This window comes from Gasterosteus aculeatus, chromosome X (assembly GCF_964276395.1).
Source record: "Gasterosteus aculeatus chromosome X, fGasAcu3.hap1.1, whole genome shotgun sequence".
NCBI classification, from domain to species: Eukaryota; Metazoa; Chordata; class Actinopteri; order Perciformes; family Gasterosteidae; genus Gasterosteus; species Gasterosteus aculeatus.
This window is the reverse complement of record NC_135698.1, coordinates 20,623,163-20,650,352: the sequence shown is the minus strand read 5'-3', so window position 1 is coordinate 20,650,352 and position 27,190 is coordinate 20,623,163. Positions and strand designations below refer to the sequence as shown.

The window sequence follows — 27,190 nt, the reverse complement described above, 5'->3', positions numbered from 1 at the left end:
TCTTTCCGACGAGCCAATCAATATCCGGGCAATGAAAGGAAATGATTGTACAGAGATCAGAATCATCCATCAAGCAACAAAATTATTATCAATTAAAGTGATATTCCTCCAAAAGGTGATCGACAATGTGAAGAACTCCTTTAAAGCCACTTCCAAATTATTTTGTGTCCAGGTGAATATCAACATCCCCTCCCTTCCTGCCATTGGGCTCTCTGACCGTTTGCTGTGCTCCATCAAGTCGTTTGAGAGCGAAGGCACCATGTCTGACTCTGGTCAGGTCTCCTGCGATCTACCCAACCCTTCACTTATACCACCCACACCTGCGGACCAAGGTATGGCCTTTATAAATGTTTGCTATCTATTAGAACGTGGGTTGTCTCACCAATGGGCAGAGCGGGCCAACAGCCTTCGGGTTCCCAGACCCTGAGAGGCCCAAAACGCCTCAGGTTTTCAGCACGTCTGCTGATTTTAGTAATTAAATTAATTAATGTGCTTGGCTGGAATTTACAGCCCCGAACAACCAGCATTCAACTAAGTTGGCTTGTTTTCTAAAGTTTTTTATTTGTGATATTTGGAAGTACTTTTATGTACTTCATTGAATTGTATATTGTGGATATTGTTGCACTGTGTTAAATACCGGCTATGGTTTCCACTTTCAAACATTCTGATGGAGAAACGTACTCATTCACATGTGGCACGGAACAAGCGTGCAGGCGTTTTTCTAATTCACCAATGATGTTATGCTAACATGCGAACTTTGAAAATAAAGAACATTAACTGCTAAACATCAGCGCGTTAGCACTATTATTGCGTGCATTTAAGCAGGGCGACAGGAACATTTAGCTCAAAATACTCCTTTATAATAATACTCCATAAGAACGGCTTTACATCAGCCACTAGCAAGGCTGTTGTCTCCACGTGTGGTTGGAGGAATGCATTAATACATAATGAAGGAAGGAAGTTGAGGCCGTTTTTTTGTGTTGTCATGAACAGTGGAAGTGTTACATTTTAAGAATTATTCCAGATGACACAAATCACATTTTAAAAACGCGTGAAACTCCAATACCACAACGTAAATCTTTTAACCCTCCGTTCGCCGTGTCCTCAGACTTTGTGGCCGTGGCCATCCGGGTCTTCGTCAATGAGACTGTGGAGCTGGCTACGCGGGACTTCAAGTTCTATAACTGTGCTGCCACAGTGAAGAAATCCGAAAACACGCCGTGAGTCAGACTCTTAATCTATCAGTTCTGCTCTGTCGCTCACAGAAAATACACAGTGACAGTGAACACAGCATCACCTGACAACCTTGATGTAAATGTATCCCCGTGCGTGAACAGATGAGAGATCAAGGCTGTGTTTTGTAAATTGTGATGCATGGTAATGTTGAATGCACCTCTTGCATTTTATATCCTCCTTTTATTAACAAGCTGAGGAAATTGCCTCCGTTTCCTTTTCATTAATCAAAAAATGAGAGTCGATCCTGCCATTTTTTTCCCCCTTCCTTATTTTTTTCCTAATTTCTTTCATGCCAAGGAATGTGTGATGAACGAGCTTTGCTTATGTGAAGTAGCAGAGATCCATTTCCTTGTCAGCAACATGGATTTTCTTTGCCTGAACGCTCTTTGATGAGTTTGCATGTTTTTAAGATTTTGTTTGTGTGTGTGTGTGTGCATGACTGCCAAATGAAATGCCTTTGAAAGCATTTTTCTCATCTTTGGTTTCTGCGTGTCCTCAGGTGCATGTCATGTGTGGCCAGTTCGTGGGGCTGCCAGTGGAACACACAAGACTACACCTGCAGCGACATGGACGAAGGCGCGGTGGGGCCCAACATTATCAAACACCGTCAGGTGAGTCAGTGGCATCTTGAGGACGTGCGTCTCTGACAGCATGTGTGGAAAAAGTCTCGCGAAAGTTTTAAAGGACACATTTAATCACCACACGGAGGGGACGCATGAGCGGCCCAAATCTCCCCTGAAAATTAATGAAAAAAAATCAAATTCCGGTATCAGCTGGGCCCATCTTGCATGACAAGTACTGTAGGGTGGCGGATATCAATTTACAACTTAGCAGATGTTTCAGCGATAAACGTATCTTTAATCGCAGAGGAGGGTGTCCGTTAAGTGATTTGCAAATTTAAAATGTAAATGATTGAAAGTGAGAGTATCTTGATTTTTGTTTTGATGCCTTCTCAGGGAGCAAAGTGTCCTCACTTTGAGAACCCAGATCCTGTGTTGATCCCCGTGGGCTACAAGACTCGTATCAGCTTCGAGGGGATCAATTTGGACGTCTACCAGGTAAAGAGACATGGTTTTTTAAACATTTATTCAGCATGGCATTAGGCCTGCCATGAGCCAGACTAGATCAACATTTTTAACCAGTGCGTGAGGTCAATATTTTTTTTTATTAACGAATAATAATGCCATGGAACAAACGCTGGCAGCCAGAAAGCAGTTGGTTAAGTCATGTCAGCCACAGGCTGGGAGAGTCTACAGTACCACGTGGACTTTTCCGTTTATTGCTTTGTTTTTTGCTCTCCAGGGTCATGTTTTCATAATCGGTACCGAACTAATGAGAAACACGGAAGAGGAGGTCAAGTTTGAGAACGGGCACTTCTACACCTTCAGCGGCTTCAATGTGAGTAGAACTTCAACTGTATCTCTGTATTCACAATCTTCTGCTGACATTTATTTGTCCTCAACTTCACGTTTAAAGTTTACAGTAGTGAAACAGCTTGGATCCAATTGTCTTATGAACTGACTTGTTTTTTCAGGGTTATAAATCAAGGCACCGTTTAGGAGTCCCTTTGATATTCTCTAGCTCCCTCTAATGGACAGACTCACATTGTGAATTCTGCCACTTGGAGTCTGAGGCAGAAGCTCGCTCCCAGCTATGTTCTTTCCCAACATTGATTTCTTAAGCTGAAAATCTGCCAGGCGGGGTGTCACTTTTTTTTCTCCCCTCTTTTCTTTTCTTCCCCTGGCATGATGAAGCGGCAGCCCACACTGTTTGCCGCAAAGAGCTTAAGTGCCATTAATCACTGGATTCTATATTAATAATTTATTTTCTTTCCAATTTCTTAGTTTTCTTACGACAAGTCACCAGACACCAACGTTCTCTTCTACGTGAAGCACAAAGAGTCGGGGAAGAAGATGGACAGCACACTCAACGGTACACTCATTTACGCACACATCACACGTTCAGCGCGGAGCGCTTAGAGTGTATTTAATGCTGTGGGTGTACACTGCTAGCCCCAGTGTCTTAGATCTGAAGAACTGCCATGATCCTTAATTGAAAACTTAGAGTATTTGGTAATGACTCTATCACCAAACACGTTTTGACAGAATAGGAAGGATTCGGTTGCAAATGACTGTACTGTTAGCTCGTCGTTAAACGTAAATGTTTGACGCAAATGTAAACATCCTGCTACTTATTCATGAAAGGTGAGACCTCTTGAGTATAAGAATATGGCATAACACAAAATGTGCTAATTGGTTTCCTCCCTCCCTACTTCCCCTACAGTCACCCTTTACAATTGCTCCGTGGGCAGGGAAGACTGCAGTCTCTGCAAGAACGCAGACCCAAAGTACAGGTGTGTGTGGTGTGCCAAACAGAGGGCGTGTGTGTACGAGAAGCTGTGCAATCCGGACCAGCAAGGGGCCGCGGATCCTCACAGCGCGCAGTGCCCCGACCCTCAGATCACCGACGTGAGTAGTTACCCTGCCGTCGTCTCTTTACGTCGACCTTCTGAACTGGCGACAGTACGTGCTTAAAAGGCCGTGAGGGAAGGCAGCGACTTTGGTGATTGGATTATTGATTGGACCACTTAATTGGTCTCTCCGCTTTCTCCCGACAGAGGAGATGTGCCTCCTTGAGGGAATGTTGAGCTGATCTGCAGCACATCGTGATTGGATCAATTCTTTCTTTGCTCATTTAATTGTTGGTGTCATATTGTCATTGACAAAAATCGTTGAAGGCAACGAGACAGAGGTTATGACCACACGTACACAACAGCCCGACTGATACAAAGTTATCACAGCGTGTGTCTTTTGGCTGGAAGTTTTTATTGGTTATGTCGGTTGCACCACAATGTTGGTCCAGTCTGAAATATCTCAACTGTGGATTGCCCTGACATTCCTTCTCCCCCATGCATGAATCCAATGGGGTTTTTTTTAATGAAAATTCTTTACACACATTCATGTCCCCCTCAAAATAAATTGGAATTGCTTGATTATTTTTCTTCCTCAGCACCACTGTCAGGTCACGCTGTAATTTCAATACTTCAGTTTATGACCAAATACCTGCCAACCTGTTACCAGCCTTAGCTGTTCTTTGTGTTTGATGCTTATTAGCAAATGAATGCATGCTAACATGCTACACAAAAATGGTGTAATTGAATAATATTCAGTTTCAACTGTTATATGCTGTTATATCATTATTAAACATTTTTGATAGTATTGTTTAGCTGTAAAATATCTGTATACCAGAAATATTTGACAGTCGTGCTCTAATGCATTCATATCTATGCAAACTCTGCTCGTACAGTGGATGTAATTCTCAATCTCGTCTAGAATATTAAGTACTCAAACCATTCAGCGTACTTAAACAGACTGCGTAAATATCTTGTACATTCTTATTGCTCAACTAATCTGTTTAAACCCATTTCAAATCCCTTCTTCTTAAAAAAAAAAAAACGCACCCTACCCCCCACCACTGTATCTCCCCATCCAGATCATCCCTCGATTCGGTCCCCTGCGGGGAGGGATCTCCATCACCATCCGCGGCTCCAACCTCGGCATCTACAAGGAAGACATTAAAAGCATCAGCGTGGTTGGGCAGCCATGTATCCATCAGAAGGAGAAGTACTCAGTTTCCACCAGGTAATACTCACTTTGACGTATTTATGCAAATGAATGAGCAGCAGCCACAGCACACGCGGAGGATAACCAGGGGCATGTTTCGATTAGCTCGCCCTGCCAGTATGTTGCTCTTTATATTTGTATCTAACTGTCAGACAATACAATACTACCTTTTCCTCTCAAATGAATTTCAATAGTATAAAGCACCGGAAAGTACCTCAAAGTTTTGTGGTATTCTGCTGAATGTCAGTCTATAAATACTGTCCGAGGGCAGAAGTGAGGAAAGCATGTTTTGAGCTATGAATTCAGCGAAGCTCTGTTTTGGTAGCATCACACATTTGCCACAGCCTTTTGGTGTCCTCTTCATGCTGTGGAAGCTCTGTAAGAACATTTGGTCAAACTTAAAGTCCCTCAAATTAATTTCAGTCCCAACGGCGTTTATCTCCTACGAACGGTACATTAAAAAGAAAACATCCACATTGTCGCCCAGCAGCCACTAACTTCAACTGTCGACACCTGGCAGGAGGGATCCCGTTTTATGACAAATACTTGCCCCGCCATCTGCACGATGAGGCATAAACCAGGATTTATGTGACCAGATGGAATGTTTTTCACTCTTAAATCATCCACTTCTGGAGCTTTAGAGTCCATCTTGCCGTCAGTTGTCCTCTATGGTCTGCAGCATGTCGGAGCTTCCTTTGCTTATGATTTGACAAGGTTTCCAAAACAATATTTAATTCCTTCACACGTCGCTGTCGTAGCTGTTAATTGTCGAATCATGCTTGCCGTTTTACGCTGACCGGTTTCATCAGCAACACGTATATTCCTCCAGGACGTGTTTGGTTTATCACACTTTTCCCTGACAGTTTTTCTAGAATTCTCAAAGGAAGCAATTCCTACCATGCTAGAAGCAGCCAATCTGGCAACAAAATCATACTGCATTCATATCTGCTGTTGAACGTGTTTGTATTTTCTTTGACTTTTCTTTTCAATTACCTTATTTATTTATTTACTCCAATTTACAAAAACAAGACAGTTCTCATTTGTCTGCCAATTTCGACAATATTCAGGAGCGGATTTGGATGGTGGGTTTTGGACAAAGATTGCATGGGGCTATCGGTTTGTTTTCAATAGAGCTGCTGTTAGTAGACAAGTGTTTTTTGTTCAGAAATGCTGAATTTCCACAAATGCGTTATCAAGGCTGTTGAGGGGGAACATTGATCTGGAATGTCTGACATGGAGTTAATAATGAATCCGTTAATTGCTTAGTCAATATACAAAAACGGCAGCGTGTATTGTGGTGATTGTCACTTGCAGCCCTACTCTTAAGTATTTTCTTCCGTTGTACTTTCCAGTGTGGTGTGTGAGATCGGCCCGGTTGGCCCTGAAAATAATAGAAATGGCACGGTGGAGGTGGAGGTGAAGGGAGGAAAGAGAGGAACCTCATCCGTGTACTTCACTTACAGGGTAAATACTCACTACTGTTACTACTCACACTCACTCACTCTCCTCTGCTGCACTTTCCATATGTACTATTATGTTTCCAATTCCTAACTGATGAGAGCTCCTTAGCAGAACATACCAAGGGCATGTTTTTCATGCAAGATGTACATCCTAATGTCGCGGTAAATGCACTGCATAGATGCTGTCACATTATAATATTAATGCTCTGTCTATTTTAACTAGATGCCGTGCAGTACCCCCCCCCCCCTCTCTGAAATAGCTGTTAAAGTATTAAACTGGCTTTTCATATCTTTGGCTCTGCTAAAGCTACCCCACAGGGGAGTGCTCCTCCTAACTGTTTGCTCAGCAAATTGAGGCAGATGTGATGCTTGTAGGATTGTGCGTGTGTGTGTGTGTGTGTGTGTGTGCGTGTGTGTGTGTGTGTGTGTGTGTGTGTGTGTGTGTGTGTGTGTGTGTGTGAGAGAGAATGTTTCTAACAGAGCTGGAGGTTGAGAGGAAATGTATCACTTCATAAAGAAGCAGTGTCTGTGTGTCTGTGCGTGAGCCTGTGTGTTGGCGCTTGCGTGTGCATGTAGATCCTCGCAGGAGAAAGTATGTATTCACCCTGTGTCTTGCGACCTCGTATCTTGTCTCCACCCTCATCAGGACCCGATTCCAAAGACGGTGAGACCCTTTAGAGGTCCAAAAGTTGGGGGCACCCTCATTACTATTTCCGGGCAATTTCTGGAGACTGGCAGTATGGACGATGTCACGGTTACTATGGAAGGGCTGGCCTGCACTGTGTAAGGGCTTCTTTTCCTCAATAATTGTCATTCATGCCAAAGCCCAATTCTCTTTCAGTCTCGTAAATTGAATTGTGCTACTTGTTATTCAGACATTGTATTCTATGCAAATTCTACAGTATGGACAGTTTGAAGCCTTTAAATTGATGATTATTTTTACATTTCTGAAAGAAAAATGGAATTGAATGTATCTTTGCTGTCATACGCAGGGTTTTCTTTTCTTCTACCACTGGCTTTCCCTGTTGTGACCAACAGTGTTCTGTCAAACCAAGTCCATGGTGTCATTTTAGGCATCGGTAACAGAAAAATAACAAGTTAGAGGAGCAGCAAAGCCAGGATTTAACAAGCTGTCAGACTGCTGCCACGGCGGCTTCGACCTTAAAGGAGGAGACGAGTGACCTTGTGCGACCCCCACTTCTGCAGCCAGTTAGTGTTATGTCCTTTTTCTTTGCAGGTTGAGCTTCGGACAAGAGATCACCTGCAGGACGGGAGAATACCGATCAGATAAGGTGCCCTCTGACCCTCTCACCGTGACCGTGAAGTACGGAAAGGAGACCATAACAAGCATCCCAAGGGCCTTCCTCTTTCTAGAAAACCCCGTCGTGCTCGACCACCTACCCAAAGCAAGCTTTGTCTGGTCAGTATAAAGTAGCACTACACTAGGGTTTACCTTGTAATATTGATATTTCACTTTACCTGGAAACGTATTGAGTTGAACGAATGGGTTTGATGGTATTCAGCATGTGTAATTTCAGGTTTTGCTGTATAGCAGACTGCTTTGTCTGGAACGCTGTAGGAGGCTAGTTCTCCTCGTCCTTATTGATGTCATTCTTACTGATACAAATGTGGCGAGGAAAATTAGATTGAATGATTAGATGAAAATAATTCTCCTTTAAATGCGTGTGATTAGGCACGCACCCTGGAACAGCAGAAGATGCTGGCAGGCTAAACTAATTTGTTTTCATCTGTGGTGAAAAATGACACCAGGTGCTATTTACAAAGTGTGTCTGTCTTCCTGTAACTTTCTCTATGAGCTTGGTCATTGCTGCTTTTTAGATCTCATTAATATGTTTTACTGTGTTTTGTACTGCTATGTGTGTGTGTTTTTAGTGGAGGGAGGAACATTGTGGTGACTGGCTCCGGCTTCGACCTAATCCAGACTGCATTCCTCAAGGTCCAAGCAGACAATTCAATAGCCTTTGAGGTATGTCTTCCACTTCTGTTTTGGCTTTCTTTGCTGATTATTTATCTCACAAAATGTATTTTTCATGTGCCGCCCCCCATCCCCACCTCTCTCTCATCGATTTCCACACAACGCATGACCATCACCACAACCTCGCTGGTGATTTATTCAAATTCTGCAAACACATAACCAACAGAAACCCATTTGCACTCGTCCATGCTTCCACTGAGCAGAGTCCTTAAGCCAGTACTCCTCCAACTCTAATCTCTCATAGAAATCCTTAAAACCTGTAAGATTGCAGATAGCAGCACAACCGTTTCACCCTAACCCAAGACACGACTATGTTCCTCGTCCAGCTTAATCGAGTGGTTTGACCTCGACTGAGTTGTACCCAGCGTGCCGCTGCCTGCACTCCAGTTTACTGCGCAGTGTTAAGCAGCAGCAATTTTATGCTAAATTCAATACTAGGATTAAAGATTTCTGCCCTGGTCCTCTGCGACCCAGGGGACCGGAGAGATTTGAAAAGACTCCTGGCTGCCACAAACTAGCAGTGAATGTAAAGTGTTATCTCAAAGGCCTTGGCTGGTCAACTTCATAAGCCTCTGTTGGTTTAAGTCCATCCACTGAACTAGACCCAAATATTTTTGGCTGCCGGCTCGTGGTGAAAACATGTTGATTACATTGTGAATCAGGTCAGCGGCTCAAAGAAGTGAGGTTTTCTTTGGCGGTAAGACTGCAACTCCTGCTTGTAATTGTAAACAGAGACTTTTACAGCCGTTTACAACAGCTGCTCTTAGCTTCAGACTTTCCCTGGTTAAAGGATACATTAATGCTAATTGTAGAATTAAATATCACTAAAACAAATGGGTGACACCACATCAGCCGCCCATAACTGTAAATTATTCAGTGCTTTTTTTTCCGGTATATTGGTTTATATTAGTTTTATCTCGGTGGCTGCTGCTGTAGATACGTACTTAACCATCCATTTCCCAAAATGTTGAACCATTCATTTTTATAACAGCGCCTGTAATGATCAGCAGAGAAGGCCAGTTCACATAACTACTGTGAGTCAACAGTTTAAAGGAGCCGTGTATTATGTTTAGTGAAAAGACTGAATACTTTGTCAATGTTATATTCCAGTAAACCCTGTAAATCATTCACACAAATTAACTTTTGAGCTTAATGAGGAAAAATAATTTAACCCATTTAACTAGTCTCAAATCTTTTAGTCTGTCTGCGTGACTTATTCAAAGCATTTTCCAATGCAGCCCCCTCATTTTGCCTTCTCCTTTTGAAAAACTTAGGGGGCAGGCTGTCACACAGAGTATTGTCAGCCCCGCTTCAAAAGAAAGTGACAGAAATATCGGTCCAGTTAATGAACAAAGCCAGAGGAGGAATGACTGAGTTGTGATTCATCAGAGGCTGCTATTCTACGACAGCAGATGAAGGTTTTAGTCAAATGACTGAAAAGAGACACATACTTTTAATTTCCAGACTTCCCTCTTTTCCCTCACTTAACAAAAGCATCAATTCCTCGGCTCGTTGTAAAACACCCACTGTTTCACCATATTTTCTATGTTGAACACTGTAATGTCTTACGTGAGACCAGAAATCTCTACCTTGTTGTAAATGTCCAGCTCTGTTTTACTCGCCCTCTCTGATACATTCAGGAGGCCCACGAGAAGAACGACACGGTCATCCAGTTTCGCTCTCCACGAGTAAACCGCTCCCTGAACCAGCCCTTTAAAACCTTCATCCAGCTCGACAACTTGGAGAAGCAACTGAGCCCGTTCGAGTACCACCCTGACCCCAGCTTCCACGAGCTGACCAAGAAGGTCATCACGGAGACCAGCATCATCATCGTCACTGTGAGTGCAGGCGGCTCGCGGCCCTTTTTAATGCTTCAGTTGTAGCACAGGGTTTCTGAACAATATGCCTGTCTGTGTGAAGGAATTAAGATTACATTACATTTACATCACATGTCATTTAGCTGACGCTTTTATCCAAAGCGACTTACAATAAGTGCATTCAACCATAAGGGTACAAACTCAGTGCAATTTCCTCAAATAAGCCAATTTACAATTTGCTATAGATGGCGTTACAAGTACAATTTAATACTTTTACACTTATTTATTGTAATCCTCCTTTTAAATGATATAAATAATAATGAAAAATCATTTTTTAATCTGAAACTGTTTGTAGGTTATTAGGTAAATCCCACAGGAAATGAATCACACCAAAGGAATTTCGTTTCAATGCAGTAATGATGGATTACAACTTTATTTTAAGTTGTCATAGGCCAAATTGATTGAAAGCCTTAAAGGTTAAAGCTTTAACGTTAAACGTTTTTCAACAGTCTTTCTATTGTCATCCGTTTTACCAGCAGTGGGGGCTCCATTTAAGTTTCCCTTTTAGGTATAGATTGAAATATATATATCGAATTAAGTTATAATGGTTCAGGATGTTTTGTTTGCAATATAGGACCAAACCTTTGAGACCATTTATATAGTAACTTTTTGATCAGCTGATTGACCGTATCGACTGTTTTAGGACGGCACAATGGACTTCGTATTGCTAAAAGAAGCCCGACAAGGAGAGCAGGGAAAGGTTTATGGTTCATATCATTTTACAAGCTACTTTTTGATGCATCAAGTTGTATATTGCTTTCGGCATTAAATCTCTATAAAAAAAATATAGAAAATTGTTTATCACAACTCCAGTCCAGGGTGAGTGCTTTGTGCAGACACTGTAAGTACTGCAATAAATTAAATTAAATGGCCTTTTCAATTGCTCAGACGCTGGTATACTTTAGCTCATTTAACCTTTCTTATGTTGCAGACTGCATTAGAACAATTGAAGCATGTATTTAGATACAAAAGTGTCCTGCAGAAACTTAGTGAATATTGCAATGCCAGATCTCTGGGAATGACTGGAGCGGTGCCTACAGTGTCTTAACTAAGAACAAACCTAGAAGTGTGCTTACAAGGAATCTAATCTTTCTAATTACTTTTGGCACACATAATAGAACGTTGAGGAGCTGTTATTAACATTCCATCCATTACTAATAAAATGGTTTTACAGCTCATCATATGATGGGTCTACTTGATGGTGTATAAATGCGCTAATTAATTTCCCTTCCCTTTAGTTTTGTCAAGACACCCTTAGCCTCACGGTTGGTCTTTGCCTGCAGGGTCGGGGATTCTCCAAAGCCATGACGGCCAAAGAGGCTCAAGCGTTTGTGGGCGACGTTCCCTGTCTGGTCAACACACTTCAGGACGACAAGTTGTTTCTGGACCCGCCTTCCACGATGCCCAGCGCTCGCTCCCGGCGGCATCGCAGGGACACGCGGCCCGAACTGCTGGATTTAACGGTCAGATAAATGAAAGACACAACGTGCTGTTTGAACTATTTTCATTTTAGAACCTAGAAAACTTACAAATGATGTTTTATCAACATATTATTTCAATGGAGAGAAATGTAAGTTGGCTGGGATGGACTCCAGCGACCCTGTGTGCAGGATAAGCGGTTTGATGATGGATGGAGAAATGTAATAAAATAGATTACAGTGGCATAAAAGAAGTACTCAGATGCTGGTACGTCAATGTTGAGTTTAAATGTACTGCTTGAGTAAATGTACACAGACTTGCAGGTAGGAGCATCATGAATCTTTACTGTACTTCTCTAGGCGTGTCCTCTGTTCGTCCAGGGACCCCATTTTTCTTTTTTACTTGTTGAACAGTTTTTCATGTTGCTACAGGCTCTTCATAATTAGATTTAATTATAGCCGAGCCACAATTGTGATGAATACCGTAACCTCTCCTCTGGGTACTGAGCTATTGTTGAATTTCTGTGGATGTGTGCAGCATGAAGAAGTGACACCAGCGGACTATCAAAAGGTGCAGAATACCTACATCGGACAAGATTGATTATAAAGTGCCAAACTCCATGCAAGCACATTTAGTCAATTTGAGCCCACCAAGTAGCCCCATTACTTTAGAAATACAGAAAGGTTTTGGAGTTCATTTTGCAGAAGTCCAAGAAATAGAGTAGACCCTCCTCCGTGCCAGCGTCTCCATCTCTCCACCATCAACACCTACCTGAATATATTTCTGGCTAAAATGTCAAGAGCATGTGCTGATGATACGATTCCCTCACCGTGTGTTTATCCACAGATCAAGTTTGGGAACGGGGAGTGGGTGGTGGGCTCGGTGCAATACGAGAAGAAGAATGAGTTGCCACTCTACATCATCATCCCTGCTGTCATTGTGCCCATGCTGCTCATCATTGCGATCTCTGTCTACTGCTACAGGTAATTTTAGGATTCGCATTTAGTATCTCACCATTTACCTACTTCTTAGATCGTAGGTATATTATCTGAATTGTATTAGCTTAGGCCTAAGTTTAGGTTTTTTGTGTGCGTTGTTTGACAAAAAAACATTACAAAACGCACAATATTGTTATTTCCTGCTAAATATTTATTAAAAAAATCCGTAATACCAGCACTAAAAATCAATTTTTTGGGAGACTGAGTTATCAGGCAACTGTGCTGACTCGGGCCAGAAACTTAACAACAATTAAATCTCTTTAATCTCTAAAATGATTCCGGTTTAAAGCCTTCCACGTTTTCTTTTACAACACATGTTTTCTGTTTGTTTAACGTGTTCAGGAGAAAGAGTCAGCAGGCAGAGAGAGAGTACGAGAAGGTGAAACACCAGCTTGAGAATCTGGAGGAGAGCGTACGTGACCGCTGCAAGAAAGAATTCACAGGTACCAACAGTGCGGCTGCGTAAAACCTCAGCAATACCGCTAATGTCCCTCAAAGGATCCGTGCTTCTAAGAAGCTATGAAGTAATGAAGTGCTTCATAGCTCTGATTACATTTATTTGATGTATTGTGCTGCAGTGAATGAAAGAAATTATCCCGCTTAACATCATGTTATCATCATTATGAGGAGCGGTTTTGCAGCGACGGTAATAGAAAACAATCTTTCACAGCTGAATTTATTTCCCTGGCAAAGCTCTCACTTTGCTGCCTCTCGCAACATAATGATTGAGACAGACGAGCGGCCCGCAAATGAGGAAAGCTGCTTGTTAAAAAGGAACTGGGCACCATTTTCCGGTTTTTATCCCGCAGACCTGATGATCGAGATGGAGGACCACACCAACGAACTGAGCGAGGGTCGGATCCCCTTCCTGGACTACAAAACCTACACCGACCGCGTCTTCTTCCTGCCCTCCAAGGACGGCGCCAACGACGTGATGATCACAGGAAAACTCAACATCCCAGAGGCCCGACGGGCCGTAGTGACTCAGGCTCTCAACCAGTTCTCCAACCTCCTGAACTCAAAGACCTTCCTCCTTAATGTAATTAGACCGCACAATGGTGTGAATACAGGAAATACGTATGTCAGCTTTTAGTGTCAACCCAGGGAACCGTATCTCAAGGATTTGGTGTTTTGTTGTGCTTGTAGTTTATCCGTACCCTGGAGCGCAGTAATGACTTCAACGCCAGGGCAAAGGTGTACTTCGCATCCCTGCTGACGGTGGCTCTGCACGGCAAACTGGAATACTACACCGACATCATGAGGACGCTGCTGCTGGAGCTGATGGGGGAATACGTCCTCAGCAAGAACCCTAAACTCATGTTGCGCAGGTGAGTGAGGAGATACAACGGCAAAACGCCAGCGCCAAGTTAAATATTCAATGTGTTTTGTGCTGCTGCAGGTCCACCAACTCTAAATGAATGGCTCCTAAAGTACAAACAGAATTGCGTTAGTAACTCCCGTCACCACGAGGTTAGCATTTTTAGTTCTGTGTAAAATATGTTGTCGGCGCTTGTGTGGATTGTCAGTAATATTTCACCCGTAGGATCAATTATAATAACTTTATTTTCCTTGTTTTTGTGAAGGACCAATTATCCACCTCAGCTTCTACTTTGTTTCATGCTTTGTTTTGCAAATCTTTAGCATGAAACCACGATGTCCGTCATCGGGATACTGCTGAATATCCGAATGTTTGCTGTATGCAGCTAGCAGTGCTGCTGACTTTTTTTGGCAACCTTTGCCATGATATGATTAATGTCCTTATTTCTGTGCTGTGTAATCAGAATCACTACATATCACCACCCTGGCAGCGGTCAAATTAACCGTCGCAGGAGGTCTGGGATTCACTTCAAGAGGCTGTGGACTGTTTCATTCTGTTGCCATGTTGTCTGTTGGATTTTGCTCTGACTACAGTTGTCCACTACGAAGAGGCAGACTGTTGCTTGATCTGTTCCAGTCCTCCTCCTTCTGTTTCTCCATTTGTGTTTCTTTCCTCCAAGCTCGAGTGCTGTGTGATTCCTCTTTGGTTCTTCCCCTTTGTCCTCTAAATCTTCTTAACCTGTAGCTCTTGACCAATTGGGGGACTAGGCTAGAAATGGCTTTCAGTCCATACAGGTTTTTTGCCTTGAATGCATAAATCCATCTTGCACCAGGTGGATTTTCCTATGGATATTATATCCCTTAAAAAGTTAGTCACCCTGTTTTCTTGTATGAAAAAGCTCCATCTGTCATTGTTGGTCAGAACAAATTCATCAACTGAAGTGTACCAAACATGTAATCTGACCTGATTTATAATTGAATATTTGACAGATCAATTGTTATCTTCCAAAAATAGCAATGCACAAGTCTATATATTCTTAAAAAAAAACCTGTTGTGTTTGGCAAGACATAGCACCATTTATTATAGCATTTACGGCAGTTGTTTTTCACTGATATTACGCAATACTAATTGCTCTGTTAAAATCTCCTAATGCATTTTATAGAATTAGAATTCCTTGAACATCTAACTAAATTATTTGATTGAAGTAAACAGCCCTCAGAAAATAATCTCCAATTATAGCGTTCTTTGTTCTTCACCCTTTCCACAACTGTAATGATCATGTCAAGGTCAAATCTTCTCCCTCGGCAGGACCAACGTGTCTGAACTTAGTTGCTCATCCGTGCTGGGGGGGCGGGGGGGATTGTGTGATTTGAGCAGTCTGTTGTGGCTCGGCACGCTGTGACTAGCTGTTGTGCAAGTACACAATCCTAATTATCCCCCAATGGAGAGGCTCATTATGCTGATTAGGCCATTGTGCCAACACAAGCCTCCTCTATATACAAGACATCGAACCAGGCATGCTCGCAGCTAACCATGTGACATTAGCATTGCAAATCTGTCAAATGACCACTGGCTGATTTTTTAATTAAAATAACTTCATACTAGCACCCTTTGCAGGAATGTCCCCAAATGCACGTTATTAAGAAAGTAGCATTTTTTTTCAGGACAATAAAATGAATATAAAATAAGTTTTTCCTTTCAACTTTTTCTTGGTTACACACTTGAACATGAAACACAATAAACTTAAAAAAAGGTTCAAAATATTGAAGACAATGTTAAAAACCCACATAAATCAGGGACTTCATGACACCCGCTATGGACCCGCAATGAGTATTTCCCAGCGTTTCTCAGCTGAAGTGTTTTTTTTTCCAGGTCGGAGACGGTGGTGGAAAGGATGCTATGCAACTGGATGTCTATCTGCCTTTACCAGTTTTTAAAGGTAACGAGTTCATGGTCGCTAAAGTATTGTATGTATTCTGTTCAAATACTCTGGTTATCCAGGAAATGTTCATAGCAAGATGCTACAGCATTGAACAGTGGGAGAAGTGCATGGGTTATTCCATTACTTTCATTAGTGCTCTATGTTGATATTGTGCATTGATCTTTCTTCTAGACTGCTAATCAACAATTAGCTCCATGATCTAAAACACCTAATGGGCTTTGTGTGTGTGTGTGACTCTGTATTAGGACTCTGCAGGAGAACCCTTGTACAAACTGTTCCGAGCCATCAAGCATCAGATCGAGAAAGGGCCCGTGGACGCCAGAGTGAAGAAAGCCAAGTACACCCTCAACGACACGGGCCTGTTGGGCGACGATGTCGAGTACTCCGTCCTGGTGAGATGGACGGACTCGCACACCCTGACAAACTGCACACGCGGCTTTGAGATTGCATGCGGTTTTGTGCCTTCTGAGCAACACAGCCATGTGCACTTATGTGCGCAAACACAGACACACACACACACACAGTGCAGTTGCCACAGTAACCAGCAACTCCCCCCTCCCCCCCCGGGTGACTTCCCGCTTTTGTGCAGCATCCATTTTCTGTGTCAATGTTCTCTCCTGGAAGTGACACCAGCAACACATTCCAGTATTGAAGGGAAATGCACAGCTTGGGTTAAACTATTAATACTAGTTTGTCGTGCAAGTGTAGCAAGCAGCCTCTCCGCGACCCCCCAGCCTGCACCTGCTCCGTGTTTATTCGGGTAGTTTGCGGTATTAAGGAACGCTATGTGTCTTTCTTCGGTATTGTGTTTCAGTAATGGAAGCTAATGTGAACACAGCTGTTTTCTGTTGAAGTCAGCATTAATAAAAAGACCCATGGGTAATGGCGTTGTCGAGGACGATTACCAAATTAGCCTGAATTACACGTCTCCTGGCGTGATGGATCGCCTTCTGTGATTGAATTATAGAAGGAGGAAAAACCCCCCTGGGGATAGATTTTATAGGCAGACAGTGTTTCCTTTTGGCTTTAATTCCCAGCTTTACTCTTCTCATTTGACTCTTTCTACTCTCAGGTTTACAAGGTTGATATTGCTTGTGTGTCGGCTGCCCCATGTTTCAGTCTGCAGGGCGGTCAGTTAGTTATTTCTGACAGAATGTGGGAGGCGAGGTGGGTCAGTTTGCACCTACTGAGCCTCGGCCATTAGCTGGCAAAGGTGACAGGAGTCCTTTCAGGTGTCAACACACAGAGTGTGTGTGTGTGTGTGTGTGTGCGTGTGCGCGCTTGCAGAGACCTGGCTGCCATGACGACAACATCCCAACTTTGTGTGGGAGGGTGGCTGGGTGCTCCGGCCATTTTCTAATTTCTGTTTGTCGTTTGTGTGCATAAGGGCATGTGTACGTGCACAATGCTAAATTCTTACATCAGTGTTTACTGTGTGTGTGTGTGTGTGTTTGCCAGACTCTGCAAGTGCTGGTGCACGGCGAGGGTCCGGATGTGACGCCCGTCAAGGTGCTGAGCTGCGACACCATCTCGCAGGTGAAAGAGAAGATAATTGAGCAGGTGTACAGGAACCTGCCGTACTCCCAGCGGCCAAAGGTCGACGGTGTCACGCTGGGTGAGTAAATGAGGGCACACGAGAGGAGGACGAGCTGAAGCGGTAAATGTCTAATATTGATGAATAATTTAAGCGTTTCAGGCAGGGAGAGGGCATCAAAATAGAGAAGCTATTTCAGTCCTCACTCAAATGCCTCTTTAATTAATTCTGAATGCATTTGTCTAAATAGATAATTGGTTATTTATTTTATTCCAGCTCCATTTGATATATTGGTTTGAAGATTAGCTCTCTTTCTGTCTCTATGTGGAATAAAAAAGGCATCAGCCAGGATGAGAAGTTATTCAGTGTCAGCAACATGAAGATAGCCTTCATCCCTAAACAAGGTTTTTTTTTTTCTTTCACTACTGTAGTGAGGAACCTTGGGGACTCACTTGAAAGGCAAAAGCTCTATAGACATTTTCCAACTTCAAAGCCATTTCTTTATTCCCACGCAGGGTGTAGATCTCATTTCTTTATACATTTTAGATAAGCAGAGATCAGTCTTCTTTCATGGTGAATGGGAAAGATGTAAATGAATCGTATGTTAAAGATGGAGCTCGGGTCTGCAGTGGTGACAGATTATTTTTGAAATTGAAAATGTTGGGGTGCAATTCAAAGTTTAGAATGAGATGTAAATTATTCAGACAATACTGATCTGTCAGTTCTTCAGCCAGACTTTACTCAAGTGTGCCACTATATCTCAGGAGAGATAGAAGGCTGTGCAGGCAGTGGGATGGAAAAGCGGAATTATTTCAGACCACGTGATTTGAGGAGAACCTGAGGGTCACAATGACCCATAATGAAATAAATGAAAACCGTATCGAAAGAAAGAACAAATACAGAAGTACATCTCCACGTACAGTTGCAGAGAGATTTGATTGACTTTCTCCCCTCGCCTTCATCACAGAGTGGCGCCCGGGCTCAACGGGGCAGATTTTGTCGGATCTGGACTTGACTTCCCAGAAAGAGGGCAGATGGAAACGCATCAACACTCTGGCTCACTACAACGTGAGTACTGACAACATTTTAGTGTCTTGCTGTAGCATATTTAAAATAGAAGGGATTTGAGGAGGCAGTGGGAAGCAAATAGCAATATGTAGGCGTGTGGACGTGAATGGTGTTCACTCAAAGGCTGAGCGGTACATCTTGTGTCACAGTGAAATCCGTCATCTGCACATTTAGACATTATTTTATTATTACTCTTTTAAGCTAATTAGTCTATTTACATGTCCATATTATTAACCAACGGTTAAATATGTAAATGTGTAAAATTAGTTATCTTACTGACTTGCATGGTGATAACATGAGAGCATTCACTAATTCAGAGCATTAGATGAGAAGCTCGATCCGGCTTTCACTTGTGTCCGTTTAACATGAGCCTGCAGCTCGTTAGTTAGCTTAGCACAACGACTGGAAGCAGTGGGAGAAATGCGAGCCTGGCTCTTGATTAATGAGCTTTAGAGTTGCTGATGGGCATTTTATTATTACCATTGGAAAGAACCAGACTAGCTGTCCTCCTGTTTTCAGTCTTTGTGCCAATTTAAGTAGTAGATCGCTGTGTGTCCATTAATCAAATATTCAAGCGAAACACACATTTAGCCTTTTTTCTTCACTGTTTGCCTTCATCAGTGCTTCTCGTCAGCGCTCAGTGGCGACAGAAGGCCACTAAATCTTCTTGGCACTGTATTGATCCAAGTCAAATAAAAGGTCACTCGCAAATATTCCCCACTCGCCCTCCTTGTCTCTGCTTTCTCAACGTGGTGCTCTTCTTACTCATGCGAACCGCTGAGGTCCAACAGTAAAGCTGCCAAAGATTCACTGGTTGTATTTAAGTAGTGCAAATCGACGCCCTTAAAAATGGCCCTTAAATTCCCCAATAATGCTGTTCACTCAATCGTATTGATTAGGAATTAGTTGTGTGGCGCTAAGGGCGACTGCCGACCTCTGTCACAGCACCTATTACGGAAGTGTGTGTTTTCTGTCTAACAAAAGGCTGTTATGTGCGTTCCAGGTACGAGATAACGCCACATTAGTCTTGTCCAAAGCGTTCTCCGTTCATCAGAACTATGACCAGAACCAGGAAAACCACGAAGAGCGTACGTGTCTCTGAAAACACTCCTACTGTTCACATAAGCGCAGACAATGGTTGTCTGTGTTTCATCCCCACTCTCATGTTACATGCTAATTCATTAATTATGCTGACACAATACGCACTTTCATCTTCTGCCTTTTTATGTGCATTTCACAATAGTTTGTTTTGCATTCATCATTTCTCTGCATCGACATTCACTTGACGTTTTTTTAGAAGAGAGTTTAAAGTTTGGTTTCTTCTCCCGTCGATAGGAAACGCTCTGCTGGAAGATGACAAGGTCTTTCACTTGGTGAGGCCGGCAGACGAGCTGGATGAGGTCAAATCCAAACGAGGGAGCATGAAGGACAAGTCGATGACCAAAGCAATTACAGAGATCTATTTAACACGGCTCCTTTCCGTCAAGGTAAAGAGACATTTGTTAAGTAGTTGCCTTATTTCTGGCTAATACCAATTTTTGTTCAGTTAAAAAGCAAAGATAAATTCATGGCTTCTGGCAGAAAATAGCCAAAATATTTCCGCTGTCATTGCGTGCAAATGGCTATATCTCACAGCTGTGACGTCGCTGGCTTGGCGCCCTGTCTCACATTATTTGTGGCCTCTTTCAGGGAACGCTGCAGCAGTTTGTGGATGACTTCTTCCGCAGCGTGCTGTGCTCTGGGGCAGTTGTTCCACCGGCTATCAAATATTTCTTTGACTTCCTGGATGAGCAGGCACTGAAACACAACAATGTGGACGAGGAGACCATCCATATCTGGAAGACTAACAGGTAAGAGTACTGTATAAACAGATGTGTTTCATCTGGATTTACTATACGGTAATAAGTGAGGGAGGAAGTCCTCATTTCATTAACATTAAAGCGGTAGAGTTTAATGTTTTTACATTTTATAAGCTTATCAAATGTAGGTAGTGGATTTGAGTGGTCGGGAGACTAGAAAAGATCTATACAAGTACAGTCCACTACCAATTTACCACTACTCAAATCTCCAAAATAGGGTCCAATTGTGAGCAACAGCACACATTCCAATCCCTGAGATACAGTAACTCTCCAAGAAATAAAACTTACTTGTCCAAGAAAGAGCTGAATACAAATGCACAATTTTAGCTCACTTAGTTTGCATTTGCAATCTCTCTGCTCCCTTGTGACATTTAAGCGCATAAATTTGTGTCCCGTCGACTGAGGCTCAAGCGTACAAGACGACGTGTTGCATTTAGATGCTGGTGATTGACGTAAGGCTGGCAAGAGAGCATCCACACAAGGACAGGAGATGAGCGATTTAATTACTTCGCAGACTCCACACCACGTTCTGCATCCACCCGTTCTGTTTATCAAATCAACTGAGGGCCATGTATTAAATATGAATGTGTGTATGAGGCACAACAACAAACAAACATGGTAATTATGTCCCAAGCTAATTTCATTCTGTGATTATAGCAACATTGCTATTTTTGTGCTTCTATTGTATTCTCTCTGCAGCTTTCCCCGGAGATATTACTAAACCAGGATGAATTTTACACGGTTTGCGCCTTGCGTCTCAAGTGGCGAGGCATTCGCTCTGATCAGGGAGGGGCATTCCTTTGAATCCCCCATGTGGCCATGAGGTTGGAAATGAGCGTGTGCTTTCCTGTTCAGAGGGGAAATTAGCGAGCGTGCTCAAGTATTCCATTAAAGTCGGTGCTTTAGGTTGGGAGGCTGCACGCTAACTTGAAAGGTCAAAGTTTTCGTGTGGAACAATCCTCATTGACTTTTGCTCAACGTAGATCACTATTATTATTGGGTTCTTTTTCTCCTCATTTTATTTTTATATAACGGCAATGATTCTCCAAGAGGTCAGTATCATATGAAATATTAATACAAACGGACAATCGGGGGTATTGTTCTGAATAAACTGGCACCCATAAGAAAGGCTTTGCTCCATCCTGTTGTTATCTCGTACTGCACTCAATCGAACCTCAGGCAAAGCGCTCTCACACATGAAATGGCCCCTCTGACGCCGATGGATTCATCGATGTAATGCGGTTGATTGGATATTGCCCCGTTCTGCAGCAGCACTAATGATAACTAACTCAACGATGGACTTGTTTCTCGCACAGTCTTCCTCTGCGCTTCTGGGTGAACATCCTCAAGAATCCCCACTTCACCTTTGATGTCCACGTGTCTGAAGTGGTGGACGCCTCACTCTCCGTCATCGCCCAGACCTTCATGGACGCCTGCACCAAGAGCGAGCACAAACTCAGCCGCGTAAGTGGGGAGCAGGAAGGAGGAGGAGGGAGGGTGTGAGTTGAGGGAAGATGGGATAACCGACTGTGAAGTGGGCTCCAGGAGGAGTGAGACGGAGTGAGAAGTGGGAACGTCAAAGGTCACTCATTCGTAAGTGCCGTCGTTTTCATTCCTGTGTCCACCTTTTGTCTCTAGGACTCTCCAAGTAACAAACTACTCTATGCAAAGGAGATCTCCACCTACAAGAAGATGGTGGATGAGTAAGTCCGATCAGCACGATTTTCTTCATTTAAAAGGGCTTATTTTAAGTGTTTGTCAATAACAATTATAGTTCGAGTCTGGTGATTAAAACGCCCTGTGTGTGTGTGTGTGTGTGTGTGTGTGTGTGTGTGTGTGTGTGCGTGTGCGTGTGTGTGTGTGTGCGTGTGCGTGTGTGTGTGCGTGTGCGTGTGTGTGTGCGTGTGCGTGTGCGTGTGCGTGTGCGTGTGCGTGTGTGTGTGCAGTTACTACAAGGGCATCCGGCAGATGGTTCCTGTCAGCGATCAGGACATGAACACTCATCTGGCAGAGGTGTCACGGGTGAGAAACACTGCTGTCATTTGCTGTTCCACTTAGATCGCTCTGCTATTAAAGTTCTAATCCTTAAAGTGACAACCCTTCCGAGTTCAGTCCCAGTGAAAACAATGGGATTTTGCTTTGTTTGGGAGACTTTATGTTGATGCATGTTCAAGTTTTGAGGGTTCTGTGCAGACTTCCATTTCTTTATAAGGGAGAAAAGATCCAATACAGCATTTTGTCATTTATGTTGCTGCATATAACCATTTGTTAACACTGCAGTTGTATAATGTGTTACTTTCATCCATGTGCTCTGTACCTTAATGTACATTTTTGAGATTGCCACTTCAAGCTCAGGCCTTGTTCAAACAGACAAGTGACGTTTAATACCAAAGTAACTTTTCTTAAGCAACTATTTGGTCAGAAATTCAATCAAAAAGCTGTTTTCATTCTCGCAATAATTTCTGCTACTGCTGCGATTTGAATTCATGCTTCCCAGAACAGCAACAGGGCACAGGAGCAACTGTTCATATCTGCACCCACTGTTTCAATGAGTAGCACCTTTTTTTGTGTGAGCGACTCAATACGGTTGCTATGCAGATGTAGGAGGGCAAACGGTGAGGATGATCTCAAAAAGATACAAGATAGTTTCCTTTGAATTCCTCAGCAAGTTATGGCGTACTCTGCAATTAACTATGGAATGATAAAAAGCGTTAATTTGTAATAGAAACATTTAAAACTTACCAGAATACGTCTTAGTTTTGTTTTCTTAAATATTGGCTCTACGGGTAGTTTTTTATTTTTTATTTTTTTAAACCTTGAAACGAGCGTAACTTGCTGATTCAACGCTACAGTTTAATGGCGAAGTTACATTTTGTCACTAATTGTTTTTTGTTGTTCTCCAGTCTCACACAGACAAACTGAACACACAAGTGGCTCTCCATCAGCTGTATCAATACGCCAGCAAATACTATGATGCGGTAAGAGGCCCTTTTCTTTCCTTTGCTATCGCACCCGACGGAGAAGATGCCACTGAATGCACTACTGCCCACTATATTATTGCTTTTCCTTTTTTCTCTCTTCACTCTTGATATGCCAGAAGAGTGATTTGTATGAAATTTTAATTGAAAGCATTTCTGTGGGATGTGAATTGGAAAATTGCTCTGGGAATTGATTTTTAAGCGTCCATTGTGCATTGCCACTTGAGGTCACAAAAAGGGGATAAACAAAACCTAATGAACAAGTTGGATAAACAAATGGGGCTGTCAGTCTCCCCTAAGTGTTGCTTGCAAACAATAACGGCTCATATGACGTGACCGTTAATGTCAAATAACACCATCCTCTCCTCCCACTTTCTGCCCTTTTCCTTCCCCTTTGTCCTCCTCTCATTCTCTACCCGTCTCCCCCGTCCCCCGTTTCCTCCGGCGTTCTGCCATTCTTCTCTTGCCCCCTCCTCCGCACAATTCTTTGCTCATCATATCCGACTTCTCCCTCATCCTCCCCTCTTTCTCTCCTTCCATCCCTCTTTCAGATCATCACATCCCTGGAAGAGGACCCAGCTGCCCAAAGTAAGCAGCTGTCCTTGCGGCTCCAGCAGATAGCAGCCGCCCTGGAAAACAAAGTGACTGATCTCTAACCCACGAGTGGAGGGGAGGAGGGGGGTGAATGGTAGTGACTACACAGGCTTGTTTCTTCATTTAGAGTATAAACCATGGAAGTAAAAGGGGGATGTGTATATTGTACAAGTTGTCCCGGGGACTGTGGAGTAGCAGGGACTTAATGACATGCAGATAGAGAGCAGAAGGGGGAGGGAAATGATGTGTTACACTGTCATAGGTACGCCTTAAAGCTCACTTGCCAAACCTTAAAGGTCTGCTCGCTCATTCACGCTTCGCTGAATATTGCTCCCACAATGCAGCGCGGTAGACCTATCTCTGAGAATTAAGCCCCTCTGTGGAGGCACAGGCGATAATCAGATGTTCAATTTCTTTCTGTGTAGAAAAGGTTTTAAGAATTGTATTATATATTTTTTTTATTGTGCAGTCTTTATGCGGAAAGCTTTATAAAGAAAACAAATTATCTTTTTAAATGGATCACCGTGTAGTGTGGATAGTGTTTTTATTAGCCTGTGTGTGCGTAGATGTCTGTGTGAAGTAACACATGTGAACACGAGAGTGCGTTGCTAAATTTTAAGTGTGTGTGAATGGGTGTGAATGGGTATGCACACACAGGATGCCTACTGTCAGGCGTGGAGACCAAGGGGACGCCTGCTTTCCGTCATTTGAAGCCCTCGTACCCAGTGACACACTGGAGCCTGTGCTCTCACAGAGCCGTCTGACAGAGACCAAAGGGTCCTCAGCGGGACACCGGTTAATCTAGCAATGCACAGGCTCAAATGATTGCTTGGTCAATAGAAGTTTCAGAAAAGTTTGAGTAGAATAAGTTGGATTGCCATTTGTGCTCGTGGGAATCGATAATAGCGCAGTCTGTCTCCCTTTATTGTACAGCGCCATGATACATTCCACTTCAACTAAAGCACAGAAGGACATTTCAAACGGTTTTTAAGACATTTCGTTCATATTTTCGCTGTGCTGTAAAAGTTTTTATTTTTATTTTTTTGGAAGCGTCAGCTAAAAGCAACTTTATTCTGCCATGGAACAATGTTAGCACTGCAATAATGTCAGAATAGCATGAGCCACAATCGACACTCACACTAGCTTACTATGTGTATTCACATCCAGTAGCAATTCAGCAATATGTTAGAGAAATTTCCAGATTGATTCATTTGTTAGTGTTCATGATTTTTTGTGCCATTCTTTTTGTATTGCTCTTGTAATGTCCCAAATAGTCATCAGGCATCGGGCCACTAAAGCTATGAAATAGACTTTTGCTGATTACCTGCCAGAGATGCAGTTGGTACTTGGTCATTTTAAACAAATTATAGCGATTCTACCCCCTGTGTGATGTTCGGGAGATCAGATTCAATCGTGTACATAATTGTTTGAGTAATTGAGTTGTTGATGTGTCAGTGTCAGAGCCGAGGTGTCGACAGGGTTTGATATTTCTTGGGCCGTTTAACGCCACCATGCTTCGTCCCTTATCAGTGGGGTTTGCTGTCGACGGATGGCGATTTAATCGCACTCCCCGTATCTCATCGCGGATGTGGGTAGTTGACCGAGCACAACGAGCTCCAGAGACTCCAGAATGTTAACGATTCCTGCCTTGGCTACAGAGCGGTTTGCACAGACCTCGAGCCTGCCCGTCTGCCTGCTGCCTCAGCGTGGCACTCTGGCATCCCGACCAACAGCACTCTGCACTGCCCACTCAGCGCAGTGCAGAGTGGCACTCTGTATAATGGAATCAGCAGGGGAGGCTTTCGATCTTAATTGCATGCCGACCGCAGACTCCCGTCGTCGTCTCCGCCGTTGTTTACGGCTGACTCCGCCCTCACTGACAGAGTTGATGCAAGAAGCTTCTTTCAGAGCCTTTCTTTAACCAAAAATGTGCCTTATTGAGTAGGATGATACATATATATTGTTTCTAAATTATTCTATTGGTAAGTGATTATGATGACGATAGTGATATAGACACAGCAATGTATTTGAACTTGTGATATTATGTGTGCTGTCTAAATTGTTACATGCCCTACAGCAGCCATGTACGTGCCAATTGGCTGAAGACATTTCAGTATGATTTATTTTACGGTTGCAGTTTCGATGTGTGCATTTCCTTTGGGTGTCTGTGGCGTGTGCTTAGTAGGACTTTGGTGGCTTTGAGGCAAAAGGCCAAAATGGATAAATGTAAAACAATGTGGCCAATGTGATTTGGGTTTTCCCTTGAAAATGTCTAGCATTCTTAAATTAGTCTGAAATCAAAAGGGTGACCTTGTGTAGATTGAATATAGCGCAAAGTTGTTCCAGCAGTGTTTATTTTCTTTCGGCTTGTGTTTCTAAGCTGTTCCTCGGTGTGTACGATAAATGACTATCTATACTCGACAAATGACTTTTCTTACTGCTGTGCAGTTATTTTTATTTTCTTGTTTCCTATACCATATAAATCTTTGTAAAACATGTTGAAATACTGTATCTTAACTGTATAATCCTATGCATTAAAGTCCTGGGGAAAAAAAAAACAAAAGAGAAAAAAAGCTATTTGTGCAGATGTCGAGACCTATTTCCATTTTGAAAATTGTGAATGTGCTGTAATGATTAAGAGAAACTTGGACACTCCATTTCCAGTAATAGGAGCCAACTTTTCATCTAAGGCAGCTCAGGAGAATCTCAATCTTGTACCTGGTTTAGTTGTACTGGATGAACTTAATTTTGACAAAAGTTGTGTGTGGACGGTGCAGTTACCCACAGATTTCATCATACACTCCTTCGTGAATAAACTCTGAGACGTATACGCCCTTCATTTCTGCTGTGTTTCTTTCACTTTAAGAATATTGATTTGCTTCAATTGAACAGTCACCTCCCATGCATATTGCATGAGTCACAGTCACCTTGGCTGAGGGAGTAACACTCGCCGCGGGTTTCTTGTTAAAATGAACTGAATCCTTGCTTTAAGACTTTGGTATTTATGCAGCATTACATTTCCCTCACTGGAGAACTTGCACACAGCCAGGAGTGATGAGTTGGTTTGAATAAGTGATCATTTTCATAAATCCACCAATCAGTTTACAATAAAGAGAGGGCCAAGTGCGTGACAGTTTTCATCAGATATTTGGACGTATTATGTCCTCAAAAGTATTTTGTTGATTGCATCAGTGGTTATATGGGGCATACACTATGATAATCATGCCCCCCCCCCCCCCCCCTCCAAATGCCACATCTGGTTTCTGTCACACGTCTCAGAGAGCAGAC

At 42.8% G+C, this 27,190-nt stretch overlaps 1 protein-coding gene across 2 annotated transcripts in view; it reads left to right on the top strand.

Moving 5' to 3' along the window:
• plxnb2b (plexin b2b) overlaps positions 1-26,741 on the top strand; it is a 97,640-nt gene extending 70,899 nt beyond the window's left edge. For both annotated transcript variants that reach the window (XM_040162607.2, XM_040162608.2), the window contains 30 exons: positions 173-332; positions 1,109-1,220; positions 1,736-1,847; positions 2,193-2,294; positions 2,539-2,634; positions 3,081-3,168; positions 3,520-3,704; positions 4,729-4,877; positions 6,212-6,323; positions 6,966-7,102; positions 7,557-7,739; positions 8,213-8,306; positions 9,956-10,153; positions 11,476-11,655; positions 12,458-12,594; positions 12,952-13,052; positions 13,419-13,648; positions 13,756-13,937; positions 15,800-15,866; positions 16,115-16,261; positions 17,328-17,484; positions 18,371-18,471; positions 19,475-19,559; positions 19,807-19,958; positions 20,161-20,321; positions 21,647-21,794; positions 21,969-22,033; positions 22,277-22,352; positions 23,234-23,308; positions 23,860-26,741. In XM_040162607.2, the coding sequence (XP_040018541.2) occupies positions 173-332; positions 1,109-1,220; positions 1,736-1,847; positions 2,193-2,294; positions 2,539-2,634; positions 3,081-3,168; positions 3,520-3,704; positions 4,729-4,877; positions 6,212-6,323; positions 6,966-7,102; positions 7,557-7,739; positions 8,213-8,306; positions 9,956-10,153; positions 11,476-11,655; positions 12,458-12,594; positions 12,952-13,052; positions 13,419-13,648; positions 13,756-13,937; positions 15,800-15,866; positions 16,115-16,261; positions 17,328-17,484; positions 18,371-18,471; positions 19,475-19,559; positions 19,807-19,958; positions 20,161-20,321; positions 21,647-21,794; positions 21,969-22,033; positions 22,277-22,352; positions 23,234-23,308; positions 23,860-23,964 (3,897 nt within the window). In that variant the 3' untranslated portion in view covers positions 23,965-26,741. The remainder of the gene's footprint in view (positions 1-172; positions 333-1,108; positions 1,221-1,735; positions 1,848-2,192; positions 2,295-2,538; positions 2,635-3,080; positions 3,169-3,519; positions 3,705-4,728; positions 4,878-6,211; positions 6,324-6,965; positions 7,103-7,556; positions 7,740-8,212; positions 8,307-9,955; positions 10,154-11,475; positions 11,656-12,457; positions 12,595-12,951; positions 13,053-13,418; positions 13,649-13,755; positions 13,938-15,799; positions 15,867-16,114; positions 16,262-17,327; positions 17,485-18,370; positions 18,472-19,474; positions 19,560-19,806; positions 19,959-20,160; positions 20,322-21,646; positions 21,795-21,968; positions 22,034-22,276; positions 22,353-23,233; positions 23,309-23,859) is intronic.
• Positions 26,742-27,190: the final 449 nt, after the last annotated feature.